General features: G+C 49.7%; 1 protein-coding gene across 4 annotated transcripts in view; it reads left to right on the forward strand.

Moving 5' to 3' along the window:
• The window catches only part of LOC114103055 (S-adenosyl-L-methionine-dependent tRNA 4-demethylwyosine synthase TYW1-like), a 112,778-nt gene that overhangs the window by 71,129 nt on the left and 16,374 nt on the right, over positions 1-25,275 (forward strand). For 3 of the 4 annotated variants that reach the window (XM_071605338.1, XM_027948637.2, XM_027948639.2), the window contains 2 exons: positions 13,993-14,103; positions 18,592-18,759. In XM_071605338.1, the coding sequence (XP_071461439.1) occupies positions 13,993-14,103; positions 18,592-18,759 (279 nt within the window). The remainder of the gene's footprint in view (positions 1-13,992; positions 14,104-18,591; positions 18,760-25,275) is intronic. The other variant, XM_027948638.2, reaches the window with a different exon arrangement.

Consider the following 25,275-nt stretch of genomic DNA (forward strand, 5'->3'; position numbering starts at 1 on the left):
TTTTGTGTAGAAGGTGGTTTGTAGTGGGAGGAATGGGAAGGATCCAAGAGTGCTGATGTTATTTAACGAAGAAATTGAAAGCATTTCTTATCAGCTTAAAGATTGCCTAAGCATATCTGCTAAAAACTACCTGTCAGACAGATATCGTCATAATGAAGACCATGAGAGGACTCGTGCTGCTTCGGAACTCGGAGGTGTGAACATGGTCTCTGACAGCAGGGCCTCTGCAGTCTTTGTGCATGTTCATGTATGTGCTTCACTTAGAAGATCCTATCATACTTATTTTTGCGAGTGTAGTTTTCTAATGTAACAGGAACAACTGTGCTGTTGTTCTTCTGCCACCGTGGTTTCGCTTTGCCTGTTGAATCTTTTATTTTTTTTTGCCTACCTTTGAACTTTATGTAAAGGGAACCACCATGTGTGCTCTTGTCCTGATTTCTTTTACTGAATGCTTTGTTTTGAGATTTCTGGGTGATGTTACAAGTAATAGTGGTTCAAATATTTTTATTGCTATACAGTAAAACCTAATTTAGAGATGAAACCAGAGTTTCTGCTGTTGTAATTGCTGGTGGGCAGGTCCATCTGTGGTACCGCCCTCTGCAGCAGGAGGAGGATGCCATCATAGTGTCAGCAGCTGGTGACAGTCAGGTGTCCGTCTTCCAGCTTCCTCGAAGATCTCATGATCTTTGTTTGGATTCTGCTTTCAGTGCCCTGCTTGGACCCTTAGCTTGTGGAACACTTGAGTGTGTTTTCCTGTTCTTTCCTGCCGAGTGTTTGGATCTCAGTGCTTTGAAGTGTGTCCGGTGGGGTGCACATCAGGGGTGGGCTTGCTTCTCCAGCACTACTTGTTGAGTGACCCTCCTGAGCACCAAGCAGAGGAGCCACCCCAATTGGCCGGTGAAACTCGGGTCTGGCCAGTCCCTTGCAGGAGATGCTCTGGGTTGCTTCCAGGGTTGTTTCCCTTGACTTGGGAGTGAGTTGTGTAGTACCAACTCAGAATTAGGAAAGGAGCAGCAAAATAACCAGTGACAGCAACAACAGGAAATCAGGAAGAAGAAAACAAGGTAAACGAAGGAATCGGTTAATTAAGGAGGCAAAAAGTAACTGACATGTTTGACGTAGAGGTTATTGATATCTGTTCCCAAAGTAGTCTTAGAGGTCTGGTGGAGGTGGAAGGCAGATGGCAGTGGTGTTTGACAGACAACAGATGGGATCCTGGGACAGGGGCAGAGGTTTGGAGTTTGTTAGGTGGGGGTGCTGGTTGGTTTGAAGTGTGGAGGACTTGAACGTGGACTGGTAGGTGGAGAGGAGGAGGCAAGGGACAGCTGGTCTTTGTGGATCTCAGTGGGTGTGTGTTTACTTTTGTTTTCTAGAACAGTGGCTTTACCAGTGCCTGAGTTGTTGTGATGTATCTATGTGTCCCTGAAACATTCAGCAGTGGCATAAGGTTTCAAGAAATGGTGTTGGAACTAAGTCTCTTTTGAATCATCCTAGTTTGCATATCCATGGGTTTCACCTGGCTGAGAGCTGGGAGGTGGCACTCTAAGTGTGCCCAGGTTGTTTTCCATTTGCTGTTAGTGAAACTTATGTTGGAATTCTAAATACAGAGAGAGGTTCCCTGCTTTCTGTAGTTTCATTTGCCATGTGAAGGGTGTGGTCACTACCCGTCCTCCTGCCCCACCTAAATAATCTTCCACCCAAACACCTCCTATGACCTGGCCTTGCACCCGCCCACCCAAAGGGCCTGCCAAAGTGACCAACCCGCTGTGGCCTGCCTCTGCTAGGCTGTGTCTAAAGCCCACATCCTCGTGGTGGCCAGCAGCCATTTTCCCCACAGAAATGAGCCACATGAGGTGTCTGACTGATTGACTCCACTGCTGAGTGAAGAAGAGCTTGCTGACCCGAGGTCTGCCTCCTGCCTGCTGGCTCTGGCGTTTGTGGCTGTAGGCTTTCACCATGGACCACTACTTTCCAAAACCAGTGAATGGGAGATCCCAGAAACAAACAAGTAAGAAGTCAGACCGCAAGCTCTTCTGAGTAGCACAGCGAGGTCTGGCACCATCTCACCTGAATTGTCCCTTTGTCCAGAGTGTCTGCCCTATATACACTACCTGCCCCCGAGTCACCTCGTTGGTGGCTGTCTTAGTTATCTAGTTGACCGCCATAGTGTTACAGAGTGTGTGTTAAAATAATGGTCACACAGCACAAGAGTTCTGATTCTAGCAGTTCAGATATGCCAAACGGGCCACAGAGTACGTTTTTTAGGTGAAAAGGAAAAACTCTTGTTAAGGACAGAAAAAGAATCATGTGCTGAGGTTGCTGAGATCTGTGGTAAGAATGGATCTTTTATCTGTGAAATGCTCAAGAAGGGCTGTTGGATCTCATGCTGCAAAAGTTATTATCAGTGCTTATTAAGTGCTTCATGAAGGCGGGAAAGGCCCCACTATATTTGTGTATGTGGGCATAGGAGTAAACAGCATGTTTGTGGTTTGTAAGCCAAGATGATGGGTGCAACCCTCAACAGGTTCAGGGAAACCATTTATTCTGTGCAGACTTGGGCGCTGTTGGGCTCATTTCCTGGATGCAAGAAATGGCCATTGGTTATAGAGGAGGTTTTGTTTTTAGGGTACAGTTAGGATGGTTTCATCACATTGGAACTGTGGGTATGCCGTTTGGATAGTCAGGGGCTAGCTATGTAGGTCAAGCCTTTTACCTCTGGAGGGCAGCTATGGAAAGTTGAAGTCATTGACAGAGAGGTTCTGAGGGACGGGTATTTGAATATTTGCCTCCTGACTTCTGGGCCCATTGTTGAGTATCTACTGTGTGTCCTTTTAGGACTAATTTGCAGTGGGGAGGTCAGAGGTCAGAGCTTAACTTTCAGTATTCCCCTCCTTCCTTCAGCAGAGGATCTACTGGAAGCTTAATATTGGGCTAGTTTCTCTCCCTCCTTCCAGCTGCATTGGGTCTCTGCTTTTCTTGGGGGCTATTTTGTAGGATTATTATTTTCCATAACTCTTCAGGGTTCAGACACCTGCTGGGCATCTTGGGTTGTATCCCCTGCAGATAAGGGGGCTACTGTAGCATTGAAGGAAGGTTTTCGTACTTACAAATAGTGATCTGGGATTAAACTAATTGAGACGCATTGCTGTGAGTGGATGTCAAAGAAGTCTTAGCCCCCACCCTGAGAGACCGTGCATGTTTATTTTCTTGACATGTAGTAGATCTTCCTCTTTAATTTCTTCTAAATTCAAGGTCATTCGTCTCAAGCCTTATTTTAGAAATTTGTGTAGCTGTTGCCAATTTGGAGACTAGAACTGAATTCTTATAAAAGAACCATTGTGTTTGATTTCTGAAAACAGTTTGAGAGGAAAGGGAAATTAAAGAGAATGATCAGAAACTTATTTCTTCTGCTCTATGAGAGCATTTGGGAAGTGAAGGTGGTAGAAGCCGTCTGGGCTCTGGGTGACTTGTGACAGTATGGAGAGGACGTTTCCTGACATTGGTGGGCCGTAAGAAGCCGTGGATGTGGCAGAAACCTTGTCCTCGCAGGAATGAAGACAATGTCATCGGTCCTTCCATGGGAGGCCCTGGATTGAAGTCAGTGCTGCCTGTGTCCAGCCATTTGCACCCCTCCTTTATCCATCCGGGTGTGGGGGGTGGTAGTTGTGGGGGTGCTTTGCCTGCGACAGTTAGAAATGTTAAGTCACACAGATAGCGCAAGTTTTGGAGTTCACTAGCTTTCTCTCTACCAATATCAGTCTTTCTTTCCGGTGAGGTGTTTTTCTCTATTTGAAGTTGTTTTCTCCCCGCTGTCATTTGGCCTGTGTTGAACCCCAGCATGGACCACGTGATAGGCGCAGGAGGCCTCACCCTGGCGGTGACTTGGAGGTCTGTTTCTTTCTCCACTTTTCTGGCCTGTGACGCACTACTGCGTCTTCCCGTCTTACGTACTTGGAGATTATCTGGTGGATGCTGAGACTGCTGAGCACCCTGAGGTGGCAGGTCCCTTCCTGCCTCTGTACCCCGTCACAGCTGCAGCGCATCTTTCCTGTCTTTCCCAGGGTGAAGGCAGAGGTGATCCTGGTGGTTTTTGAAGGTCGTGGGACTGAGGATAGTGATTGAAGGACTAGAGATTGAACTCTGCTAGAGATGTGGAGTTCTTTTCCTCCTGGTGATCAAAACCCCCACCTGGCTTCTCTTTAGAATTTTTTTTAACTGTTGGGTTTATACAAAATGTACTGAATTCAGAGAAATGCAGGTCAGATTCAAACTTCCTACAGGTTTTTTTTTTAAAAATATTTTTTTAGTTGTGGATGGACACAATATTATTATGTGGTTTTGAGGGTTGAACCCAGTGCCTCATACTGCTAGGCATGTGCTCTATCTCTGAGCCACAACCCCAGCCCCAAGTCGCTTTTAACAATGCATTTGCATGCAAATAATTTGACCTCATTCTTTACCCCTTTCCTAGAGATCTGTCATTTATTTAGCCATTTCCTGATTGACTTCTGTCTGTTGATAAAAACAGTTGGGCACACTTTTATTTTTAATAAACTTCTATTTTAGAGCAGTTTTTGATTTGCAGAAAAATTAGATGGTACGGAGTTCCCAGGCACACCCTTCCCAGTGCCTCGGCACCCCGGGCCATTGGAGCCTCCTTATGCGTCAGGCCTGTCACCTGTCCTTCTCTTTAGGTCTTCCCTTAGGTCTGCCGGTGGCCTGTTTGTGGGCCAGGGTCCTACAGTTTCCACCCAGGAAGCCAGCTCTTTTTGTAGGCTGGACTCCCCAGGCGTCTCCTGGCTGGGCAGCTCCTCAGACTTCTGTGCTTGATACCAGGGCAGTTCTGAGCAGTGGTGAGGCTCTTGGGGTTTGCTGCTGTCTTCTGATTTGATGGGTTTTGTGTAGTTGTTGGCAGTTTCCTCTTATGTTCATTTGGTGGTTTGTCTGCAAGGAGTGTGTTGGTTTTTGTCTTTTATTGGTGTTGTCCAGTTTGTGAGCACAGTGTTTTTTGTAATATTCCTTTTTTGATGAACTTCGAGATTATTTCCCAGAGCTGGTAGCCCTGCCAAGCCCCTCACCCGATGCTCCTGTGCGCCCGCCCGCAGTGGGATTCTGCTGCTGCCCTGGCCTAGTCTCTTTCTTGGTCATCCTGTTGCTGGAGCTGCCGGCCTCTTCCTGCATCTTGACCCCAGCCCCCTGTACCTGTTCCTGCCTCCTCGAACAGGTCGCGTTGCTGGTGTGGCTGCTGTGAGAGCAGCTCACAGGTGCCGATGGCCACACTGCGTGCCTATCTTCCCAAGCTCTGCTGAATCCGTGGAGGTCTTTCTGCTCCTTTACTACATTCCTGGCCTTTGAGCCGGTTGGTACCTTTTGGATGGACAGCTGAGGTCAGGCTGCTGGGATCTCCCCTCAGGAGTCAGGAGTGTTAAAAGGTGTGTCTGTGTGTTCTGAGCCACACTTGCTGTGTTTCTCCCTAAGCCCCCTTTCTGTGTGTATTTATGTCTTCAGTGCTATGCTGCGCGTAAGTTTTGTTTTTAGCTCTTAAAAATTTCAACATAAAAGTCTCTGCTGTCAACATTCGGGTGTGGTTAGAGGACCATGGCCAGAGGCCAGCTCCCATGGCACCTGCTCCCTGCCCTGGAGCCACTGTGCTGGGCTCTGCTGCTGTTTCTGTGCGCTCCCCACACGCTGGCTCCAGAGCTCTGCTGGGAATGTCTTCAGTGTGGTCCTCTCCTGGGACTGAGCACCCCGAGGGTTTTTTGTGCTCAGAATTATAAATAGAGCTGGAATGACATTCTTGCTTACCACTGTCAGCCTACAATTTTTATGATCTCTATAGGCTGAATTTTAGGAATGCAGTTACTGGGTCAACAGATTTGAATATTTTTTTTCAGATTCTTTAATCTTGTTGCCATATTAATTTCCAAAATGTTTGTGGCAACTTGTACTCCCATCCTCAGTGCATGAGTGTGCCTGTCGTGCTAAACTCAAGGCAGTGTCAAATACTGCTATTTAAAAAAATCTTTGCCATCTGATAAGCCAAAACGGCACCTCATTAGTGCTTCAATTTGCATTTCTGTGATTACTAGTAAGCCAGTACTATATTTTAGGAGACCATTTTATCTTGTTTTGACACAGCCTCAACTAGTTTGTCTTGAATTGCAACTGTCAAGATAAATCATTGAAATTAAGAGAGGTAGACCTGGAATAAACAGCCTCACGCAGGATGTGCAGCAGGAATGCGGCCTAATGCGGAGCCTCAGAACCCTAATGGGAACAGTGTGCGCTTGGACCTCTTGTTAGGATGTGCAGGCACCAGGGAGGGGGAGCAGCTGCGGCTTGCCACAGGTGGGGGTGGGGCTCCCTCACTGCTGGAGAATCTGTTGGTAAGGTGGTGCTGGGTCTTCTAAGTCAGGGAGCAGACATGCTTCCTCACCACAAAGATCTCTGCGGGCTGCACCAGGGACAGCTGGAAACCCGCAGGGTACCTTTCTTGTCTTGTCCTTATTCCGAGTGGGCTTTGTTATCAGAGCATTCAGACACAGGACAGTGCACAGATCTTACGTGGATGGCTTGGTGGATCGTCATAGAGTGAACACAGCCAGCAAAACGCTCGTAGGATAGCAATAGTACCTCCAAAGTCCTGGTCATCGGCCCCGCCTCCTCTCTAGTGACAGTCACGGCTTTCCTCACACCATAAGGTAGCTTTGCCTGCTTGGGAGCTTGTCAAACGGAATCATAGCGTTTGCTTCCTTGAATATTTACACGTTTTCCCTGTGCACATCTGTTAAGTTTTGCCCATGGTATTGTGCGGCTGTGTTCCAGTGTACGTATGTCCTCAGTTTATCCATGGAATGACTGACAAGCTTGGCTTTCTCTACAGTGTTGGCTGTTGGGAGTAATTTATATTGGCTGCCCATCTAGGAGTAAGACTGCTGTGTGTTTGCCCCCCTTCACAGATCACTAATTCCTAAGGTGGCACCTGAATTCGTGTTCCCAGCAGCAGTGTGTGTGTGTATGTGTATGTGTGTTCCAATTATTTGCATCCTAGCTGCTACTAGTTTGTCAGTCTTTCTCTTGGTAGTGAAGTAATTTTAGTTTAATTGCCACATATTTATGAATTTTCTGCTTTTCCTTCTGTTACCAATTTTTAGCTTCCTATCAGTGTAGTTTGAAAGTTTTTTAAAAAATGATTTTAATATTGTTTGATTTATTGAAAGTTGTTTCTTTTTAAAAATTTTTTTGTCTTTACATATTTTTCTTTATGTAGTTGGACACAATACCTTTATTTTATTTATTTTTATCCGGTGCTGAGGATCAAACCCAGCACCTTGCACTTGCTAGGCGAGTGCTCTACCACTGAGCCCCAGCCCCAGCCCTCATCTTATTTTTGAAGGACAGTTTGCCAGACACAGAATCCTCAATTGACAGCGTTTTCTTTCAGCAGTTCACACATAATGTCCCATGACCTTCTTACTTCCAATCACGGCCATGGAATGTTCCCGCCTCCCAGGCCCTGACCTGCAGCACGAGAGCTGGGTCAGCACTGGCTGACGGCCCGCTCCCTGCTGCTCCTTCCCCTCAGCATGGTAGGCCCTCTTTCCAGGGCACAGTGAAAGGCAGGGACAGTGTGGGTGGCCAGAAGTGCATCAGAGCCAAGGTCAGGTTTGCAGAAGTACTGGACTCACACCCCCCCACCCCCAATCAGGAGCTGGTGAAAGACAGCTGTGGTCAGCATGCCGTGAGCTTTGGAGGAAAACAGAAGGCCTGCAAGAATGCAGGCTGATGAGAAGCAGAGATCGAAATTCTGAGGAAGAGTAAGAAGGAAACGCTCAACACCAAAACAGTGTGACAGACACTTGAATGCCTTTGGCAGGCTGGTGAATAGCCTCTCTAGGGACAGGCTTCGGGTTTGCAGGTTTACCGACAGAAATACCCCAAACCGAGAAGCAGAGGGGATGGGGCAGAAAACACAGAGCAGAATGTCTAGACTGCGGGACACTGTGAAGGTGAGCCGCAGGGGAGAGAGGAGCAGGACCAGTACTTGGAGAGCAGCCGCAGAGCTTCCCTAGTTAGTGCCTGATGCCCGCAGGTCCAGGGAGCGCGGAGAAGAGCAAGCAAGACAAATGCTGCAAATGGAATGCAATTCAAGGCTGCACACCAGAAACACACCAGAAACATAGACGCTAACCCTGGCCACACTGTGGAGACTTCAGAAAATCCAAGATACAGAAACAGTCCTCTCTGGGCAGAGATGTGGGGCTGCCTCCTGCTGCGGCCTCCTCCTGGGGCCAGCTCACTCTCCTGGGCCTGTGCGCTCAGGTCCTGTTCTCTGATCTGCATTTGTAGTTATTGATGGAGGTCTAAAGGGCCCCTTTGGCTGATTTGAGGGGAATCAGCAGCTTCTCACTCACACTCTTTGGCCATAAGGAGTGCTTCCTCTAGCTCCACCGCGAGTGCAGCCTGGAATTGACATTCCATTCGCAGCCACTTCTTGGAACAACACGTTTTCTCCCTGGAACCACATGGAACGCAGGTCTAAGCCGTTCCAAGGCCAGCTCACTTCTGCAACCCAGAATAACCGCAACACTGAATCATAACATGAATAAGAAAAAAGGGGCTTTACCTGTAAACACAGGCTAAATACATCAATACAGAAAACCATGACAAAATGGCTGTGTTCTAAGAATGTTAATTTTGTTTTATATTTAGAAATCAACTTGACTTACAATAAAAAAGAAAGATAGCAGGATAAATCGAATAGATACAGAAGAGTGATTCAGTAGAATTCAGCACCTGTTCATGGGGAGAATCTAACAAAATATCGCTACAGAAGAACGTCACTGTCAATAAGCACCTAAAACTTGAGCATCCAGGGACACAGGATGCCCAGCATCAACTCTTCTGCTCCACCTGGCGTGTTGAGCACAGGGGATAGACAGTGGGATTGGAAAGGAAGCCACCATCCTGCGGGCAGGTCTAGGATCCCTCAGCCAAAATGCTTGGAACCACAGTGTTGTGGGCTTTTCAGATTTGAGAATATTTATGTGGATGGACAGAGCATCCTTGAGGATGGGGCCCCCGTCTGAGCACGAGGTCCATTTGTGTTTTACTAGCACCTAAATATCCTAAAGGCTTCTGTGTACAGTACCTTTATTACACTTGTATTTTGACCCTGAGGTGTGGAATTTTCCACTTGTGCTATTATCAGCGCTCAAAATGTTCTGCATCTTGGAGGATTTGTGATTTTCAGATTATTATGTTCAACCTGCATATGAAATTTTAATATAACCTGTGTGGGAAATTTTCCCATAAATCTATAAATTATTTTAGTGACTATAATTAATAAGTACATTTTACAAACTCATTTGATACAGAATTAGTTTGTAGAATTCAACGATATTTTTGTATGCCAATATTAAAAATGTCTTAAATATTAGTTAAAAAAGGAAAAATTAAAAGATACCACTATAACAAAGCATCAAAAATATATTAACTAGAATATAAAAAGATAATGAAAACAATATAATGTTCTTGAGAGAAAATTTAAAGGACCTAAACAAGTGGCATTGATTGGGAAGATTCGGCATTAGGAAAGTAGTATGTCTCCAGGAGCCACTAGCTACACGTGGCATTTGAGCACTTGAAACGAGACTACTCTGAATCGGGCTGTGCACTTAGTATAAAATGCTCATTGGAATCAAAGACTCAGTATGGAAAATCAAGTGTCAAATATCTCAATTGTTTTTAAATATTGATTACTGTTTTAGGTTGTAACATTTGTATATATTGTTATAACACATTAAAATTGATTTCACCTGATAACTCTTTACTTTTTCAATTTGACTTAGCAAAATTAAAATGTGTAGTTTTCATTTTTGGTTCACATTATGTTTCTATTGGACAAGACTAGATTTTAGATTTGATGCCACCTCTGTCAGAATCAGAAGAGATTATATATAGTTTTTGAAAGTTGATAGGTAGTTCTAAGGTTTATGGGTAATAGAGGGGCAAGAATAGTGAAGGCTCTCTTGGTAAAGGTCTCCATCATAGGGTTTCTCAATTTCAGCAGGTAGCCTGATTATTCTTGGTAGGAAGAGGGTAGGGGGCTGTCTTGTGATTGTGCCGTGTTCCTTAGCCTCCCTGGCCTCTACCCACTAGATGTCAATAGCACCCCCATTTGTGAAAATCAAGATGTTGCTATATGAATAAATCAATGGGGAAAAACTTACATTGTCACAAAATTGCTCCTGTGTTACAGAATTGTCCCTGAGAAGGATGGTCTTTACTGGGTGTGAAATCTATCCAGCAAGTCAGTGCAGCTGAGGACCAAGGTAAACAGTTGGTCAGTGGAGTGGAAGGTGGAGGAAGGTCAGTGGAGTGGAAGGTGGAGGAACAGAGCAAGGCCCGCACAGGTGTGGAGGCACGGGTGCAGTAGGTCCATCTCAGTGGCACAGCTGTTAGGAAAGAAGTTTGACCTCTTGGCACCACACACACAGAAACCGACTTTGGGGGATTTTGGATGCAACGTAAGAGACGAGATGATAAAGCTTTTAGAAAAGAATGTAAGAGATTCTCTTCATGGTCTCGATGTGTGGAAAGGTTCTCTAAAAGTCAGCAGCAGTGCTGATCATGAAGGAGAAGGGTGCTTAGAGTGGGCTGCACCCAAGGCAGGATCCTGTTGGTGAGGAGATGCTGCAGGAAGGTGGACCAGAGGCCGTTGAGCAGCTGGACATGTTCCTGACATGTCTGCCACAGAGCTCGTCGACCCAGAATATGTGAAGCTTGCATTAAAACAGATCAGTAGGAAAAAGGCAGGTCCCAGAGGAGAAAGGCCTACAACACCAGGTTCTCCCTGGTTCAGAATCCAGAGCTCCAGGCATGGCGGTGCACGTGGCAGGGGAGCTACAGCGCTCACGGGTATCTCTAGCCTCCAGGCAGGCACAGGGCAGAGCGGGAGCGGCTAGCCTTGGCAGTAAGACCAGACGGCCAGGGCAGTGTCCGGCTGCGGGGGCGGGCCTGCTGTACCTGCCATGACCTGCCCGGCTACAGGGGGTGGTGTGTCCTAGAGGGTGCTCCACCGGGAACCTTGCAGTAGTGTATTCCATCAGAGGCCAGGGAGGGGCTTCCCTAGTAATGCATTCCCAAGGGGAGAAGCAGGCAGCACTGAAACCATTCACGACTATGTCCAGTAGCACAGCGACTCTCTCGGATTCTGTGTGTGTGTGGGGGGGGACAGACAAAAGAATAGGTGTCACAGTAACATTTTACCTAATTTCCTTTAACAGGTAAAACTAAACTCTAATATGATAAGAGATAACAGCCATTTTTATAATAGCTGAAACCTGGAAATAATCCAGGTGTCTCCCAGCAGGCAGTGGTTGGAGGCATTTTTGTGTATTCATGCAGTGGAATACTGATAACAAAGAGAATGAGCCTCACCATGCAGCAACGCGGAGGGTCCCAGACGAAAGAATCTGCGGTTCCATTCATGTCAATTTTAAACAGGCAAAAATACTGAACTGCAGTGTAAAAGTCAGGACATGGGATGTCTTTGGGTAGCAGAATAGTGACCAGGGGAAGAAGAGGCCATCTGGGGATGGTGTTTCATGACAGCCCCTCAATCGTACATTCGTGTTTGATGTCCGGGCCTGGCACAGTGAGATGAGCCTGCTGTTGATACCTGGTGTAGGTGTCGCATCCAGCTCTCTGCCTCGTTGCACATCTACAGAGTGAATAGGACACCGACCCACCTGTTTCTGGCCAAGCACAGCAGACTCAAGAGGTGAGCTTGCTGGTGGCTGGCTCTGCCCTGGTTGTGGGCCTGCTGGGCCAGGTGCCTGCTCCAGGAAATTGAGGACCCCCTTCAGAGTCCCCTCACATTCGCCAGCCCAGCGGGGCCTCTGGTAGGGGTCAGATAGTTTGTTTCCTTTTCTGCATGTTATCTCACTAAATGATCTCCAGGCTTTCAACAAGTGTCCAGTGTAGGTAGGTTCTTCTTTGCCTTCTGTTTCCTGGTTGGTCGTTGCTGGCATGTGATAGCTATTACTGCTGCTACCACTTGGTTTTAAGTGCTGTGTGCATTAACACTTTTAATTTTGTCTCAAACCTTCCATTGTGCACAGGTAGGAGCTGAGAACAAAGAGAATAATAAAGACACACCACATTTACGGCTGTGGTGAGGTTCTCCCTGGTTCCAGAATCCACGTTTATCTGGCCTGTGGCTCTGCTGGGAAAGCTGTTGATTTTCATTTTATAATCGACTGCTGTCTCAGTTCTAATCTGATTTTTCACTTGATGGTCTTGGGGTTCCCAGAAGCCAATTACATTATTTACGGTTAATTATTTTTATGTGCTCTCCAGTTAAGTCCTGTCTGGCTATCTTGCTTGGATTATAACTTGCAGGGACACGCTGATACAGAAGTAAGAGTGGACATTCTTCTTTTAGTCCGACTAAATGGGAGTGTCCTTTTTTTAACCACCAAGAATTACTTGGACCATTGATTACAAAGTCCTTTTCCTATGTTAAGGGTGTTTTTTAATGGGTTTTTATTTGTGTATTCTGTTTTTTTTTTAATCAGGGCTGAGCCTTTAAACTCTACTCCATGCCTTGGGTATCTGTGAGTTTTTTTCTGTGCTTAACTGTTAGTGTGATGAATTGTATTCCCATTTAGCCTAACGTTGAGTCATCTGCATTCTGAGAAGTTTTAACACAGTGCTAAGTTTTATTTGCTAAGCTGTCACTAAGATCTTTGCATATGGAAGTGCAGTCAAGATTGGTTTGCCGTTTTCTCCTTGAAGCTTAGCATTGGAAGAACCACAGTTCTGTGGAAGGAATCTGGGAGAGTGCCGCCTTCTCTCGCGTGCATTGCGTGGTGGATGGGATGTGCCTGCCGAGATCTCCTGTGAAGGGCTCATGCGTTTCCTCCTAGTCACAGAGTGTTTAGCAGGGACGGGGAAGAGGTTGGTGTCCTGCTTGTGGCTCACTGTTTCCTCAAGTCGCAGGTCCACTCAAGAGAAGAGTGCGCTTTATAGATTTTAAGTTATCAGTAATGTCATTTTGAGATTTTTTCAATAAATCTTTGCATCTTTAATTGTTTCAAGTCCTGGAAGGGGAGCTGCAGAGTTAAAGGGTACAAACCTTGGTGTGTGTGTGTGTGTATGTGTGTGTGAGAGAGAGAGAGAGAAAAAGAGAGAGAGAGAGAGAGAGAGACAGACAGACTCAGGGCCTCCTGCACGCGAGGCAGGCACTGTGCCACTCTGCTACTTCTCCAGCCCTTTTTACTGTATTTTGAGGTGGGATCTCCCTAAGTTGTCCAGGCTGGCCTCAGACTTGTGGTCCTCTTGCCTCAGGGCGCTGCTCCCCACCCCCACCCACTCCCCAGATCAGGGGTACGCCTCACCACACCTTGCAGTGTCTAAGCTTCTTGAGGCCTAATGGCTCTTGTCTGGTTGCTTTTGGAGAACCATGTCTCTTTGCATACTGTAAACAAACGACGACATTGACATCTGTAGGTGTGCCTCTTCTTCCAACAAGTAATGCCAAGAGGTTATTGAAAGATGAGAGAGCAGGAGAAAGGAGGAGAGTGACCATTCTTGTCATTAACAATTTGAGTGTGATCATTGTCTGAAAGCCCACAGGTTATTTGCATTAATTTCCCACAGCATAAAGGTTTTGGCAGCTTGATATTTCTTACTGAATCTAATATGCTATGTGTGCCCAGGAACCTTGGGGTACCTCACATAGTGTTAGGTGTTATGAAGAGAGAACAGACACTCTTGAGTAGCAGTGCCTTTTCTTAGGCCCACGAGGATCTTACTTCATTGGGGATTTTTTTTCCCATTTGTACCCAAAATATAGCTTATGGTACATGAGCCTATGCTGAGCCTCTCCCATCTGGGTTTGTCCAGGGGCTGGGAAGCTGGAGACTCCTCTTGGGTCACCAGGTGACCGCCACCATAATTAAAGTAGAGTTGGCTCTTCTATTTCAGCAGCAGCGCACTGTCTACAGGCTGACGCTTGTGAAGTCTTGGAATGTGGATGAACTCCAGGCCTATGCCGAGCTCGTGTCCCTGGGGAGCCCTGACTTCATTGAAGTGAAGGTAGGCCTGCCTGCTAAGCATAACTCGTCTCACCAGGCTCCTGGTAGGGGACAGTCGGGGACCCGAAGCTCCAATAGCGGTGCTCATGCAGCGAGTGGGAGAGCCCAGCCCTGTGCAGGGATGAGAGCGCTTAGGAAGACCCTCTCCTGCTCTTAGTGAGCCTGCACTGCAAGGGAGGGGATGACCTAATGCACCTAATGCAGAGTGACATTAAGCTGAGGAATGAAGTGGCAGCCTGGTGAGCTCACGCAGTAACTTGGTAATGAGCTTTATTATGAAGCACTCCAGACGTGTTGCAGAAGTAGGTGGCTGGTCTGAGGGCTCTTCTCAACTGCCACCGGGGATCTAAAAAGTCAGCACCCTGTGTTGCTTGCCAAATGAATATCTTAGGAACAGTCAAAGTTCACAGAAGTAAAACTCGTAGAGAAATGTGTGATCCAGCCACAGTTTAAATGTTGTTAATACTGAAATACAATGTAGGAACATTTTGGGTCATATGTAGAGAGAGGGTGTCCCTGACTAGCCTATCAGGCCTTGGGCCTCAGGCACCAGTGTCTTGTCAGGTGCCTGTTCCCTGGGGTCGAAACAGGCATGCATTGCTTTTATAATTCAAATGTCTGAAGTGGAGCGGTTCAGTGGTGCATGCCTGCAACCCCAGTCACCCTGGAGGCCAAGTTAGGAGAATTACAAATGGGAGGCCAACTAGATGATGGAGCCAGACCCTGTCTCAAAATAAAAGTAAAAAAGACTGGGTGGGGTGTAGCTCTCTGGTAGCTTGTAGCTCGCCAGCATGCCCAAGCATGCCCAAAGCCCTGGGTTCTACCTGCAGTACCACATGCCAAAAAGGAAAATAAAGCAAAGGAAATGTAGCTGGGATGTAGTTCAGTAGTGAATTCTTGAGGCCCTGGGCTTGATCACCAGCACTGCCAAACTGGGGGGAGAAATACTGAGATGAAATTAGTAAGTTAGTGAGTGGAGAAGGCATGCTTTCCTGTTGAGGACGACGAAGCACTTCAGGTCTGAGATGCAAGAAGGCATCTTTTCTCTCGTTTTCTGTTGACATTTAAATTTTCAAAGTGTAAGTTTTTTAAATAATAAGTTCTCTCCAGGAAGCATTTGATGAGACCTGGACTAAGAGACCCTCTCCCTCATCAGAGATAAGCGCTTGGAAGTAAAAGTGTCAGGAAAAGTGACTTTGGAGAGCACAGCTGTTCCTCAGGTCTGTAGGAAGCCGAGGGCAGGAGTGAGTGCTGGGGACCTCCCAAGTTCCCGTGGGCAGCACTGGGTCTGAAGGACAGAGGAGACCTCTCCCTCAGTGACAGGCCAGGCTGGGCAAGAACGTGGAGGTTCCTGCTAGAGGGGCCTCTCTAGTCCCTCGCTGAGCCCCAGGGGGTTTGGAATTCAAATTTAGTGCTACCTCCAGGTCACCTCAGGGTCCCAGAGGTTAGTCGTGGCAGGAGCCAGCAGAGCTGTTGGTACCCCTCACCCGTATCTTAGTCTAAATTTCTATGACTTAGAAGTAGAGGCCTACACGTGTACATATTCAGAATACTGAATTGAGCCACCTAGAGATCGCTGACCAGTGAGCCCAGTCACACGGGCACTCCGTCTTCAAGTTTTCACCCCGGGCGCCGACCTGTGTGGTGAACCCTGTTGCTGTCTTCCTGCTCCCTGGTTGTTTTCTTTCTCTCTCTCTCTCTCTCTCTCTCTCTCTCTCTCTCAAAGGAAAGTGAGGACCGGGAGATGGGAGAGCAAGAAATGAAAGACGGAGACCAGGCAGAGATAGACACGAGAGTTTATAGCCAGAACTGACCAATAGAGGCCCTCTCTCCATAGACTGAGAGGGGCAACACAGGCTTGGGGTTTGGGGCTTTTATTGGGGAGGCTCAGGGATTAGAGCCGGGTGGGTCTTAATGCCCGCTGTTAAGGGTGGGGTTGGTATGAGAGGGTGGTGAGCCTTTCTCAGAAAGGCCCTTGGACTGGAAAGCAATATTTTTTCCTTAAAATGGCAGCTGTCACTTAAGATGGCCATCCAGATGCTAACAAGGACCTTATGCTCTCTTCTCAACTTGTCACCCCGAGGACAGCAGACCGTCCTGCTGTGGTTGTGTAGCCACAGCAGTAACCCTGGGTGGAGGAGGTCTCGGTGGGCCTCCTAGGGTGTGTGGTCTGTCCAGGCAGCTGCCCTGGGGAAGGGGGTGCACCAGGGTAGCCTCAGGCAGCCGCCTGTCCCCACCTGTGCTTCTTCAGTACTACAGAGAGAATGGCAGTCCCTATCCAAGGGGCTCCATTGAGAATTCAAAAGTAACCCCACCTGGATTCAGTAAGCATTGAGATCTTTTTCTCTTAGACACATTTAGGCACTCTGACTCACGGCGGCCAGGGCTTTCCTGTGTGCAGTGTGGAAGCTGGGTTGTGTTGGCTTCTGCGTGCTAGGGGCCCTCTCACCTGAGCTCTGGCCTCGTGGTGGCTTCTGCATGGTAGGGGCCCCCTCACCTGAGCTCTGGCCATGTGTTGGCTTCTGCGTGCTAGGGGCCCTCTCACTGGAGTGTGCCGGCCAGGGTCACCTGGCTGCCCAGTGACTTATGCCCACTCTGCTGTCAGGGGGTGGGTCACTCTGGAGTCCTCTGACATTAGGCTGTCTCCTGCTGCCTACTTGTGGCTGCCTGTATCTGATGTCTGTTCACGGTGTGTGCGGGAGACAGACTTCGAGTGCCACACACATCTGCTTTCATTGTTGAGAACCACCTGGTGCAGGCCTGTCTAGAGAACGTTCAGACCAGTTGGCCAGAAAATTTGATTTGGGGATATTTGAAGAGCCTGCACAATTAAGCTGTCTCTTTTTTTGAGGGGGAGGTGGTACCAGAGATTGAACTCAGGGGCCCTCGACCACTGAGCCTCATCCCCAGCCCTATTTTGTATTTTATTTAGAGACAGGGTCTCACTGAGTTGCTCAGTGCCTCACCATTGCTGAGGCTGGCTTTGAACTTGTGATCCTCCTGCCTCAGCCTCCTGAGCCACTGGGATTATAGGTGTGCACCACCACTCCCAGCAAGATGTCTCTTATTATGAGAAAGTTGTGAGTTGTCGTGGAACCTCCCCAACAGAGGGCGTGGCTATGAAGCCTTGGAGTCCGTGTGCCTGGCTGCTTGGCAGAGTTCAGGAGAGTTGGAAGCCAGTTCCCGGTGCTGCGGTTGCACCTGTCAGGAGCATCTGCTGGCAAGGTGGTGAACACAGGCGTGGTGTGTGTCAGGGACGGGCGGTCCCACGTGCTTCTCTTCGTATGCTCACGTCAAAATGCGACACAGTGTGCTCTCCTTAGAGGATGATTCCTAAGGAGTGGCACTTCCCTGTTGGGACTTCGCAGGGAATGCAGGAAGCGTGCAGCTGGGTCATCCTGGAAATGGGACTCTCACCCCGTTCCCGGGTGTCTGGAGCTGCCGCAGAAGCTGAGGGCCTAGCTTCGAGCAATGGGACTGTGGAGACTGGCCTCCCCATCTCCGCTGGGGCTGTGCCAAGACGGCCGTTCTGCAAGGCCTGGCTACAACAGTGCCAATGGCAGGAGTTGGAAACCGCCCGCCACCAACCAGCGCTGAGCAAGGGCAGAGATGGCTGTGCCTTGCTCACGGGTACCTAACGGGCAGGTGAGCTTGTCTCACAAACAAGTAGGCAAAAAGTGGTAGTTAAGATCCTCAGGCCAGCAAGTGAAGGCATATGTAATGCACATGAAGCTAAAATAAATGCTAATTTACAGAGAAGATAACATACAGAGAAGATAAAATATTTTATGGCAATGAAAGAAAAGAAGAAATCAATGTAATAAAGAAATAGCATCTTTTGATTTAGTTTAGTAAATGTGTCTGAGATGAAAAGATCTCAATGCTTACTGAATCCAGGGGGACACAGAAAGGGAGGTTCCGCTCAGCAAAGGAGCCCGGCTGTGGGAGTGGGCCTTACCCAGTGGAGTGGGCTGCCTTTTGGTCCTTTGTAATACTGTCCCTGACCTTTTTTGGAAAGAACATTCCACGGAACCTCCCTTTCTGTGTCCCCTACATAAGGATAAAAAAACTCAGGTGGTGCTCTCTCTTTCCAACAGGCCTCTAAGGCCGAGCGCCATCCCCAGATGTTGAAAAGACACTTCTGTGTGCTTCGTGAGTTCTTTGCCATTGTCTTCAGTCGCTGAAGTGGTCAGATTTTGTGAACCCAGCAGGGTTGCCAGCTTGGCAAGATGGCGATACCCGGGAGCCCGCTGGTCTCCTGAGCCCTTGTGCTCCGGCACTGGGGCCATAGCTCCAGCCTGGGGTGGTGCTCAGGTGCATGTGGTAGGAGGGCTCCACGGAAGCAGATGTGGGACGGTGGCTGGGGACATCAGCTGCTGTCTTCGTCCCCCCTTGTGCGACCTTTGTCACTTTCTTCTCTTTAAAATGTTTGCTGGGATGGGCTGGCCAGCTCAGGTGGATGTGTGACTGCCTCTGTTGTGACCCGCAGGGTGTCACCTACTGTGGAGAGAGCGCGGCCAGCAGTCTCACCATGGCCAACGTGCCCTGGCACGAGGAGGTGGTACGCTTCGTCCGCGAGTTGGTGGGTCTGATCCCCGACTACGAGATTGCCTGTGAGCACGAGCACTCCAACTGCCTCCTGGTAGCGCACAGACGGGTAAGCTTACCCCGCCTGCTCAGCCCCACCTCCTCCCGTCTCCCTCCCCTCCCTGCCCCGCCTCCCTGCTGTGTGTGTGTGTGTGTGTGTGTGTGTGTGTGTGTGTGTGTGTAGGTGTGGGGGGGGCTGCCTGTCTGCGGCCCTCCTAAGCCTGACAGGTCCTGGGTGATGAGCTGCCTGTGTGAAGCCCTGCATTCTGCTTCTCAGGTTCTTAGGCTCTTCTCAGTGTGAGATGGCTTCTGTTTTTAGCCCTCGTCTAGACATTTTGAAGTGCTCCCTGGTTTGTAATTTTTAGAAAGGTGCATGCTGAAAAAAACAGAAGCAAAACACCCTTGTTGTAACCTCCCGTCCCTTCCCTGTCTTGACCTCCCGTCCCTTCTTGGGCGACAGGGAAAGCAACAGTAGTGAGCAGCCCCCCGTGTGCATTCGGCTGTCAGAAGGCTCCAGGGTGTTCATCAAGTTTCAGATTGCTTTGGATTTTGGCATCTGGAGAATTCTGTCTGAGGTTTAGTTCATGACACTACTTGTGTTTTTCCTCTTGAGCACTTTTATTAGGACCAGTGCCTCATCTAGTACCTTTTTTTTAAGTGAAAAGGAAAAGTCAGCGTGAGTGGAGGTGGCCACTAGGAGAAGACACCTGTTGGAAGACCAGCATCCGTGCAGCTGCCCCACCTTGTGTCCTTGCCGAGGTTGCAGGCAGCAGTGGGGTGTCTGCCCATGGGTCCAGCAAGCTCAGGGTCAGCAGTTGCGGGTAGGGGCTGGAGAGTGCGCCGAGGCTGGGTGGCGGATACCTGGAGGTTCCATGGTGTTCGGCTCAGTTTTCTGTTCAAATTCTCCACTGAAGAAATGCTGTTTTTAAAAAGGTCATGGATAAACCTTGAAAACATGATTTTTAGCTGAAAAATGGCAGGTACGGAAGGCCATGTGTAGGAAGCAGCCAGACCAGGCAGCTGGGGTCCTGGGTGATGAGCTGCTCTGAAATCTCATGGTGGTGCACAGCATTGCGGGTGTGAGGGATCACTGAGGGCTGCGTGGGAAGGGCTGGCGCTGCGGGCGCGTGCTCCATGGCAAGAGCAGCCTGGTACCAAGAAAGGCAAGGAGCTGGCGTCGGCTGCCCCCTCGGGTCCCCGCAAGGTTTCCCAGGTTAATGGGTTTAGCGACGTGAGAGTCATCCGTTGAGACTCCACACACTCTAGTCTCAGCTCAGTCTGAGGCTGAAAGCCCTCGAGGGCTGATTTGTGTGTCTGAGCTGTGGCCCGTCAAAGGCATGACCGCTCAGAACGAGCAGGTCCAGGAGCTTCAAGTATTGGAATATTGACGTAGCTGTGGAGAGAACTGGCGCACCAGGTAGCTCGTAAAGAGGAGAGGCAGAGGAGCCGGGGCAGGCCTGCGTTATCTATATTCTCCAGTATCCGTGGGTGAGGCGTTGCTCAGTCACCAGGAATACAGAGCCAAGCCCAAAACATCCCGCTTCAAGATGGTCTAACAGAGAGACAGCATGCCAGCAAAAGCGTGCCTGCTGGTGGTACCAGAGCTGTGGCAGAGCCAAGGGGGGCTGCTTGAGCTGGGCCTGGGGATGGCCAAGGAAGGTAGCTGTTTACCAGGAACCTGTGCGGCGGGAACCATGGAGATGCTGGAGGTCCAGAGCAGGTGGCGGGAGGGGTGGGCGCACTTGAGTGGGCTGAGGCTGTGGAGCCTCCCTGTGCCAGGTGGGCTGCGGGTGGAATGCAGGGCTGGGTGGGAGGGGTTGTAAGGGTGCGGGTGAGGGTACAGCCTGGGTGCAGGGGCGCCAGCCAGGGTGGTGGGGGTCATGGCATTGTCTGCGTGTTTGTGTCTGCACCATCGTGGCATTGTCTGCTGTGTTTGTGTCTTATTTGTTTGGGAACGTGAGGACAGAGAGGCTGCACGTGGGCTGCAATGTCAGCTCAGATACCAGCTGGGAACGAGGTAGCAGATGGTGGGAGGCTGTGAGGAGGGTGCCCCAGAGGGCTTGAGGTACCTGCAGGGCCAGGCACAGCCTGGCGCAGAGATTCCCACGCCTTCTCACTTGAGGTTCACCTGGGCCCTGGGAACTTCTTCACAAGCACCGTCCAGAGAAAGGGCTGGCAGTTCCGTTTCTTGGCCCTGTTGAGAGCGACGTGGCACAGCCTGACACTGAAGCCAGGACTGCTCTCTAACTGGTCATTCATGCGGCCCACGGTGTCCGGCTCCACTGCTTCCCTCTGGAATTCACTGTCCAGCTGTGGCCCAGTGAGTGCTCTGCTCTCGTAGCTTGGGAACCCTCAGAGACCCATCCCAGTGGCTCGTTTCCCATTAGGTGTCTTCTAGCCTGTTCCCCTCCACTGGCTGCTTGCCCATCATGTCCTGCCTTCTGTGTTGACACCATGCCTGTGACCCAGCAATTGCATTTCCCGCCTGGCTTTTCCTGCAGGCCCCCACGGCTGGCCTTGAACCAGAGACGTCAGGATGGCCAGACAGCCGCTGACCACCTCTGACTTCTCAGGAGACTGCTGGTTCTTCTGGAAGTGCCAGGGCTTCCGACAGGTAGCGCAAGTCATGGTCACACTGAAGCTCCGCTTCCTGTTACCCAGGTTGACCACCAAAGAAAGCTGTGAAATAGGGCTGGGGCTCAGTGGCAGAGTGCTTGCCTAGCGCAGGGGAGGCCCTGGGTTCCATCTTCAGCACCACAGAAACCAATGAAGTAAAGGTGCTGTGTCCACCTACAACCAAAAAAATTTTTTAGAAAAGAAAGCTCAGTATGAAGCTCTTTCTTTGTAAAAGCATTACAGGTTGATACCAAACCATGAGGAGGTGCAGCCAGGCCTCCTGGACCCTCTCCTGGTTGTCCCAGATGACTGGCTCTGACATGGACTGGAGCAGATCACCTCCAGGGGGTGACAGAGGCACAGCCCTGGGTCTGTTCAGATTCCGTCAGCTTTACTTCTTGTATGTGTGTGAGTGTAAAGCATAGATTGAGGTCATTTTGTCACAATAGAGAGATGAGTGGGCGGGGAGCATGGCTCAGTGGTAGAGGGGTGCTTGCCATGCGTGAAGCCCTGGGTTTGACCCAGCACCCAAATGGACAGCAGATCTGTCCTGTCACCATGAAGGTCTTCCTCGTGCTGCCCTTCTGCAGTCCCGTCCACCTTCCATGCCTGGCCCTCCCTTGCCCCTAACTGCCACTGACCTGTCCTTCCTGTCTGCAGTTTTTCCTCTTGAGAACGGCAGATGGTCAGTTTCAGTGTGTGACCCTAAGGCTCATGGGCTTCTCTGGGACTTAACGGTTAGGCTGTTCACCTTTGAAGGACGCCCTGGTGTCTCCCTGTTTTGGGGTATGGCAAGCCCAGCTGCCCACTGCGCTTCTGTCCAGGTTTTTGTGTTTTTGTTTTTGTTTTCCTTTAGATCCTCTGTCTCCCTGTTGAGGTCATCTTGTGCTTCCTGTGTTTGTTTAGGTAGCTCTGTGTCGAAATGGTCTTTTGCTGCCTGTATTTGCTCTTATCTTAATCACGACGTACTTCCTGGTCACCTCTCTGGCATTTCTTGCGCTGTGCTGGCCATGGAGTCTAATAATGTGGTATCTTGGTTTGTTGGGGCAGTTTCTTCCCTTGTCTTTTCATGATCCTTTTAGCTCTGTGGGTCCGAGGTGTTACCGTCTTCATCCATAGGCTTATAGTGCACCTGTGGGGTTCCAGGACCCCTCCCTTGTGGGGAAGGACAGTGTTAACAGATCCCAGTGTAAACAGTGTACCACCTATGAGCAGTTAGTTGCTATTAAGACATTTATAGTTTGGTCACAATGTATAGAAATGTTGGACTTGATTATCACAATCAGTAGGTTTGTAAAAGGCTTTACAGTTTCTGATGGAGGACAGTGAACTAGGGTGAGGTGTGGGATGATCTGCTCAGGAGGCAGGATGTTAGGATGTGGAGTTAGCAGATCTTAGGAAGCATGAAAGAGGAATCTTATGGAGAGGGTCAGTAGCAGGAGAACAGACAGGAAGTAATTTGGGGCAGGCAGGTACGTGGGAAGACAGTAGAATAAATAAAACCCACGTATGTATTAAGGAAAATAAAAGATGTTAAATTGGACGAAAAAGGGGGAAAAAAAGGCATATACAACACAACTGTAATATGCTCTTCAGACATCCCATCCTCAAGATTCTAATTCATGCAAAGTACTTGGTTTCCCACACGTTGGGGATGTGAGGGCAGAGGATAGAGGGCAGGAGGGGAGAGGGGAGAGAGTGGAAGGTGGGAGGGGAGAGGGGGAGGGTGGAGGGTGGGAGGGGAGAGGGCAGAGGGAAAGAGGAAAAGGAATCTCAAGGAAGAACCAGCATTGTTGATGGCTTTGGTTGGAGATCAGCATCTCTCCTGCTTCCCTTCTCATCCAACAGGTGGGGATGTCTGCTGTTGCCTGGTGTCTCTGCCCTCTGGACGGTGAAGGTGACCACAGTGGGAGGGCCAGTCCTGGTGCAGGGCACCTGGAAGTCTCCCCAGATCCTGGTCCCTCTGCAGCCTCTCCTCCTAGGGACCTCTCTCACCAGGGCTCCCGTGGGCGGCACTGGGTCACACTGTTTACCTGTCCCACTGAAAGCTGTTTGATGTTGGCACTTACTGGCAACTGGGAAGACAGGGAGTTGGAAACCAGGTACCTGGCCAGCTGGAGTTCCAATCTGGGAGCTGCCCCCACCAAAGACAGTGAGGAAGATGACCCAAGATGGAGCTGGGCTGCTTCCAGGGTGGAGGGCCGAGTGGGGGAGCCGGGCCATGGCACTGCGCCATCTTTTCAGAGACTAGCTCTGTGACGTGCAATGTTGGGGCTCCTGGTCGTCTCCAGAGCTGTGGGATGTCCCCGGGTGCAGTCAGACTCCTGTGCAGTGGGGACTGTGGCCGGAGCTGCCGACTCGCAAGATGGAGGCCACTGGGGAACCCCATGTTGGTCGTTGGGGGTCCACAGGGGAGTGGCACGGGAGTTCCTATGGGTGGGTAGCAGCTGATTGGAGTGAGTGGCGTCTGGGAGTTCAGGGTGCTGATGCGGTGATTCTGCCAAGGCCCTTGTGCCCTGTGTGGGCTGGGGGTCAGGAGGCCTGCTCTAACACTGAGGCCTGGAGCCCTGGGCGCAGGCACAGCGCTGGTGATTTCTATGCAAGAGCAGCTGTGTAGGGTCCTCTGTCACCCTCAGAGAAGCAGTATTCCCACTAGTAGAGACCTGAGTTATGGAGCGACAAGAGCGCTGCGTCTCTCCGCCAGCCATCTGGGACCCCCTCCCTCTGTGCCAGGTTTCAGGTGGACGCAATTTCGCTCTCCTGGGAATGAAGGCCCAGGAGCAACTTGCTAGGGCGAGTGGCCGCTTATTTGCCTGCTTGGCATGTGTGTTTGAGGGGAGAACACCATCATGGGGTGATTGGCCCACATGGCTCGCTGTTCCTGGAATCTCAGAAATCTCATTCTTATCCTGGTGCCTTCCATCTTGAAGAGGTTGGTGACCTTGGGGCTCGTTGACCTCGTGTTGCCAGCTTTCAGATGAAGGTTCCTCGCAGGCTCGGCAGGTCTTCGTGCAGAGTGATCAGGAGGCTGGCTCACAGTTGGAGGCACAGAAGGAAGGCCGCGCAGCCCAGCCTCATCCTGCTTTCTGTTCCCAACACCTGCAGGCCCAAACCAAGAGTCCCCCCCACAAGATCTTATTGTATTTTAATTTGCATCCTAAGCACTTGCTCTTTGGCTCCATTCATGCAGACTTTTGGTTTCTTTAACGAGCATTTTGTAGTTTTCAGTTTTCGGTATATGAGTCCTAATGTGCTCTGTCAGATCTGGCCTTATCCCAGAGCAGCGCGCTCTCCCGTTTCTCCCTGCAGGCATTCCTTGCTGGTGTGCAGAACTCGTTCTGGTGTTGGTCTTGCATCTTGCAACCTTGCTGCACTCACCTGTTAGTTTTCCGTATTCTTTTGGTTGTTTTGTTGGTAGGTTTCTTGGGGTGTTCTGTGGAGACTGTAGTGTCACCTGCAGATGGAGACGGTTTTGTTTCTCCTTCCCAGTTGGTTTGCCTCTTCCTTCCTTCTCCACTTAAGCACACTGCCTAGCACGGTCAGTGGTACACTGCTGACCTTCTCCTGGTCTTGGGGGAGCGTTCTCATTGTTCCCTCAGGTGTTTGCGCACGTTCATTTTCAGGTGGAGGCAGCTTCGAGCCCTGTTAGGAAGGTTTGTAGTCCGCTCTGTGCTTTCCCTCTACTGGTCTGACTCTGAGCCAGAGCTTGGTGCGTGCACAGAAGCCAGTTCTGTGGCCCTGGTTTTCAGAAAGAAGGAGCTTTGTTGAAGGTTAACTGACAAGAAATGCTGCAGTCTGGCTGGGCACGAATAACCAAGCCGCCACAAAGCCTTGTAGGTTCAAATAGCAGCTACTTTATTTCAACTCTTACCAGCACTGCACGCACGCTTTTCCACCAATGCCACCCACGCGGCCTTCTTCTGGGACACACCACACACCAACCGGAAATCCCTCCTCCGGAAATCCCTCT

This window comes from Marmota flaviventris, chromosome 19 (assembly GCF_047511675.1).
Source record: "Marmota flaviventris isolate mMarFla1 chromosome 19, mMarFla1.hap1, whole genome shotgun sequence".
NCBI lineage: Eukaryota > Metazoa > Chordata > Mammalia > Rodentia > Sciuridae > Marmota > Marmota flaviventris.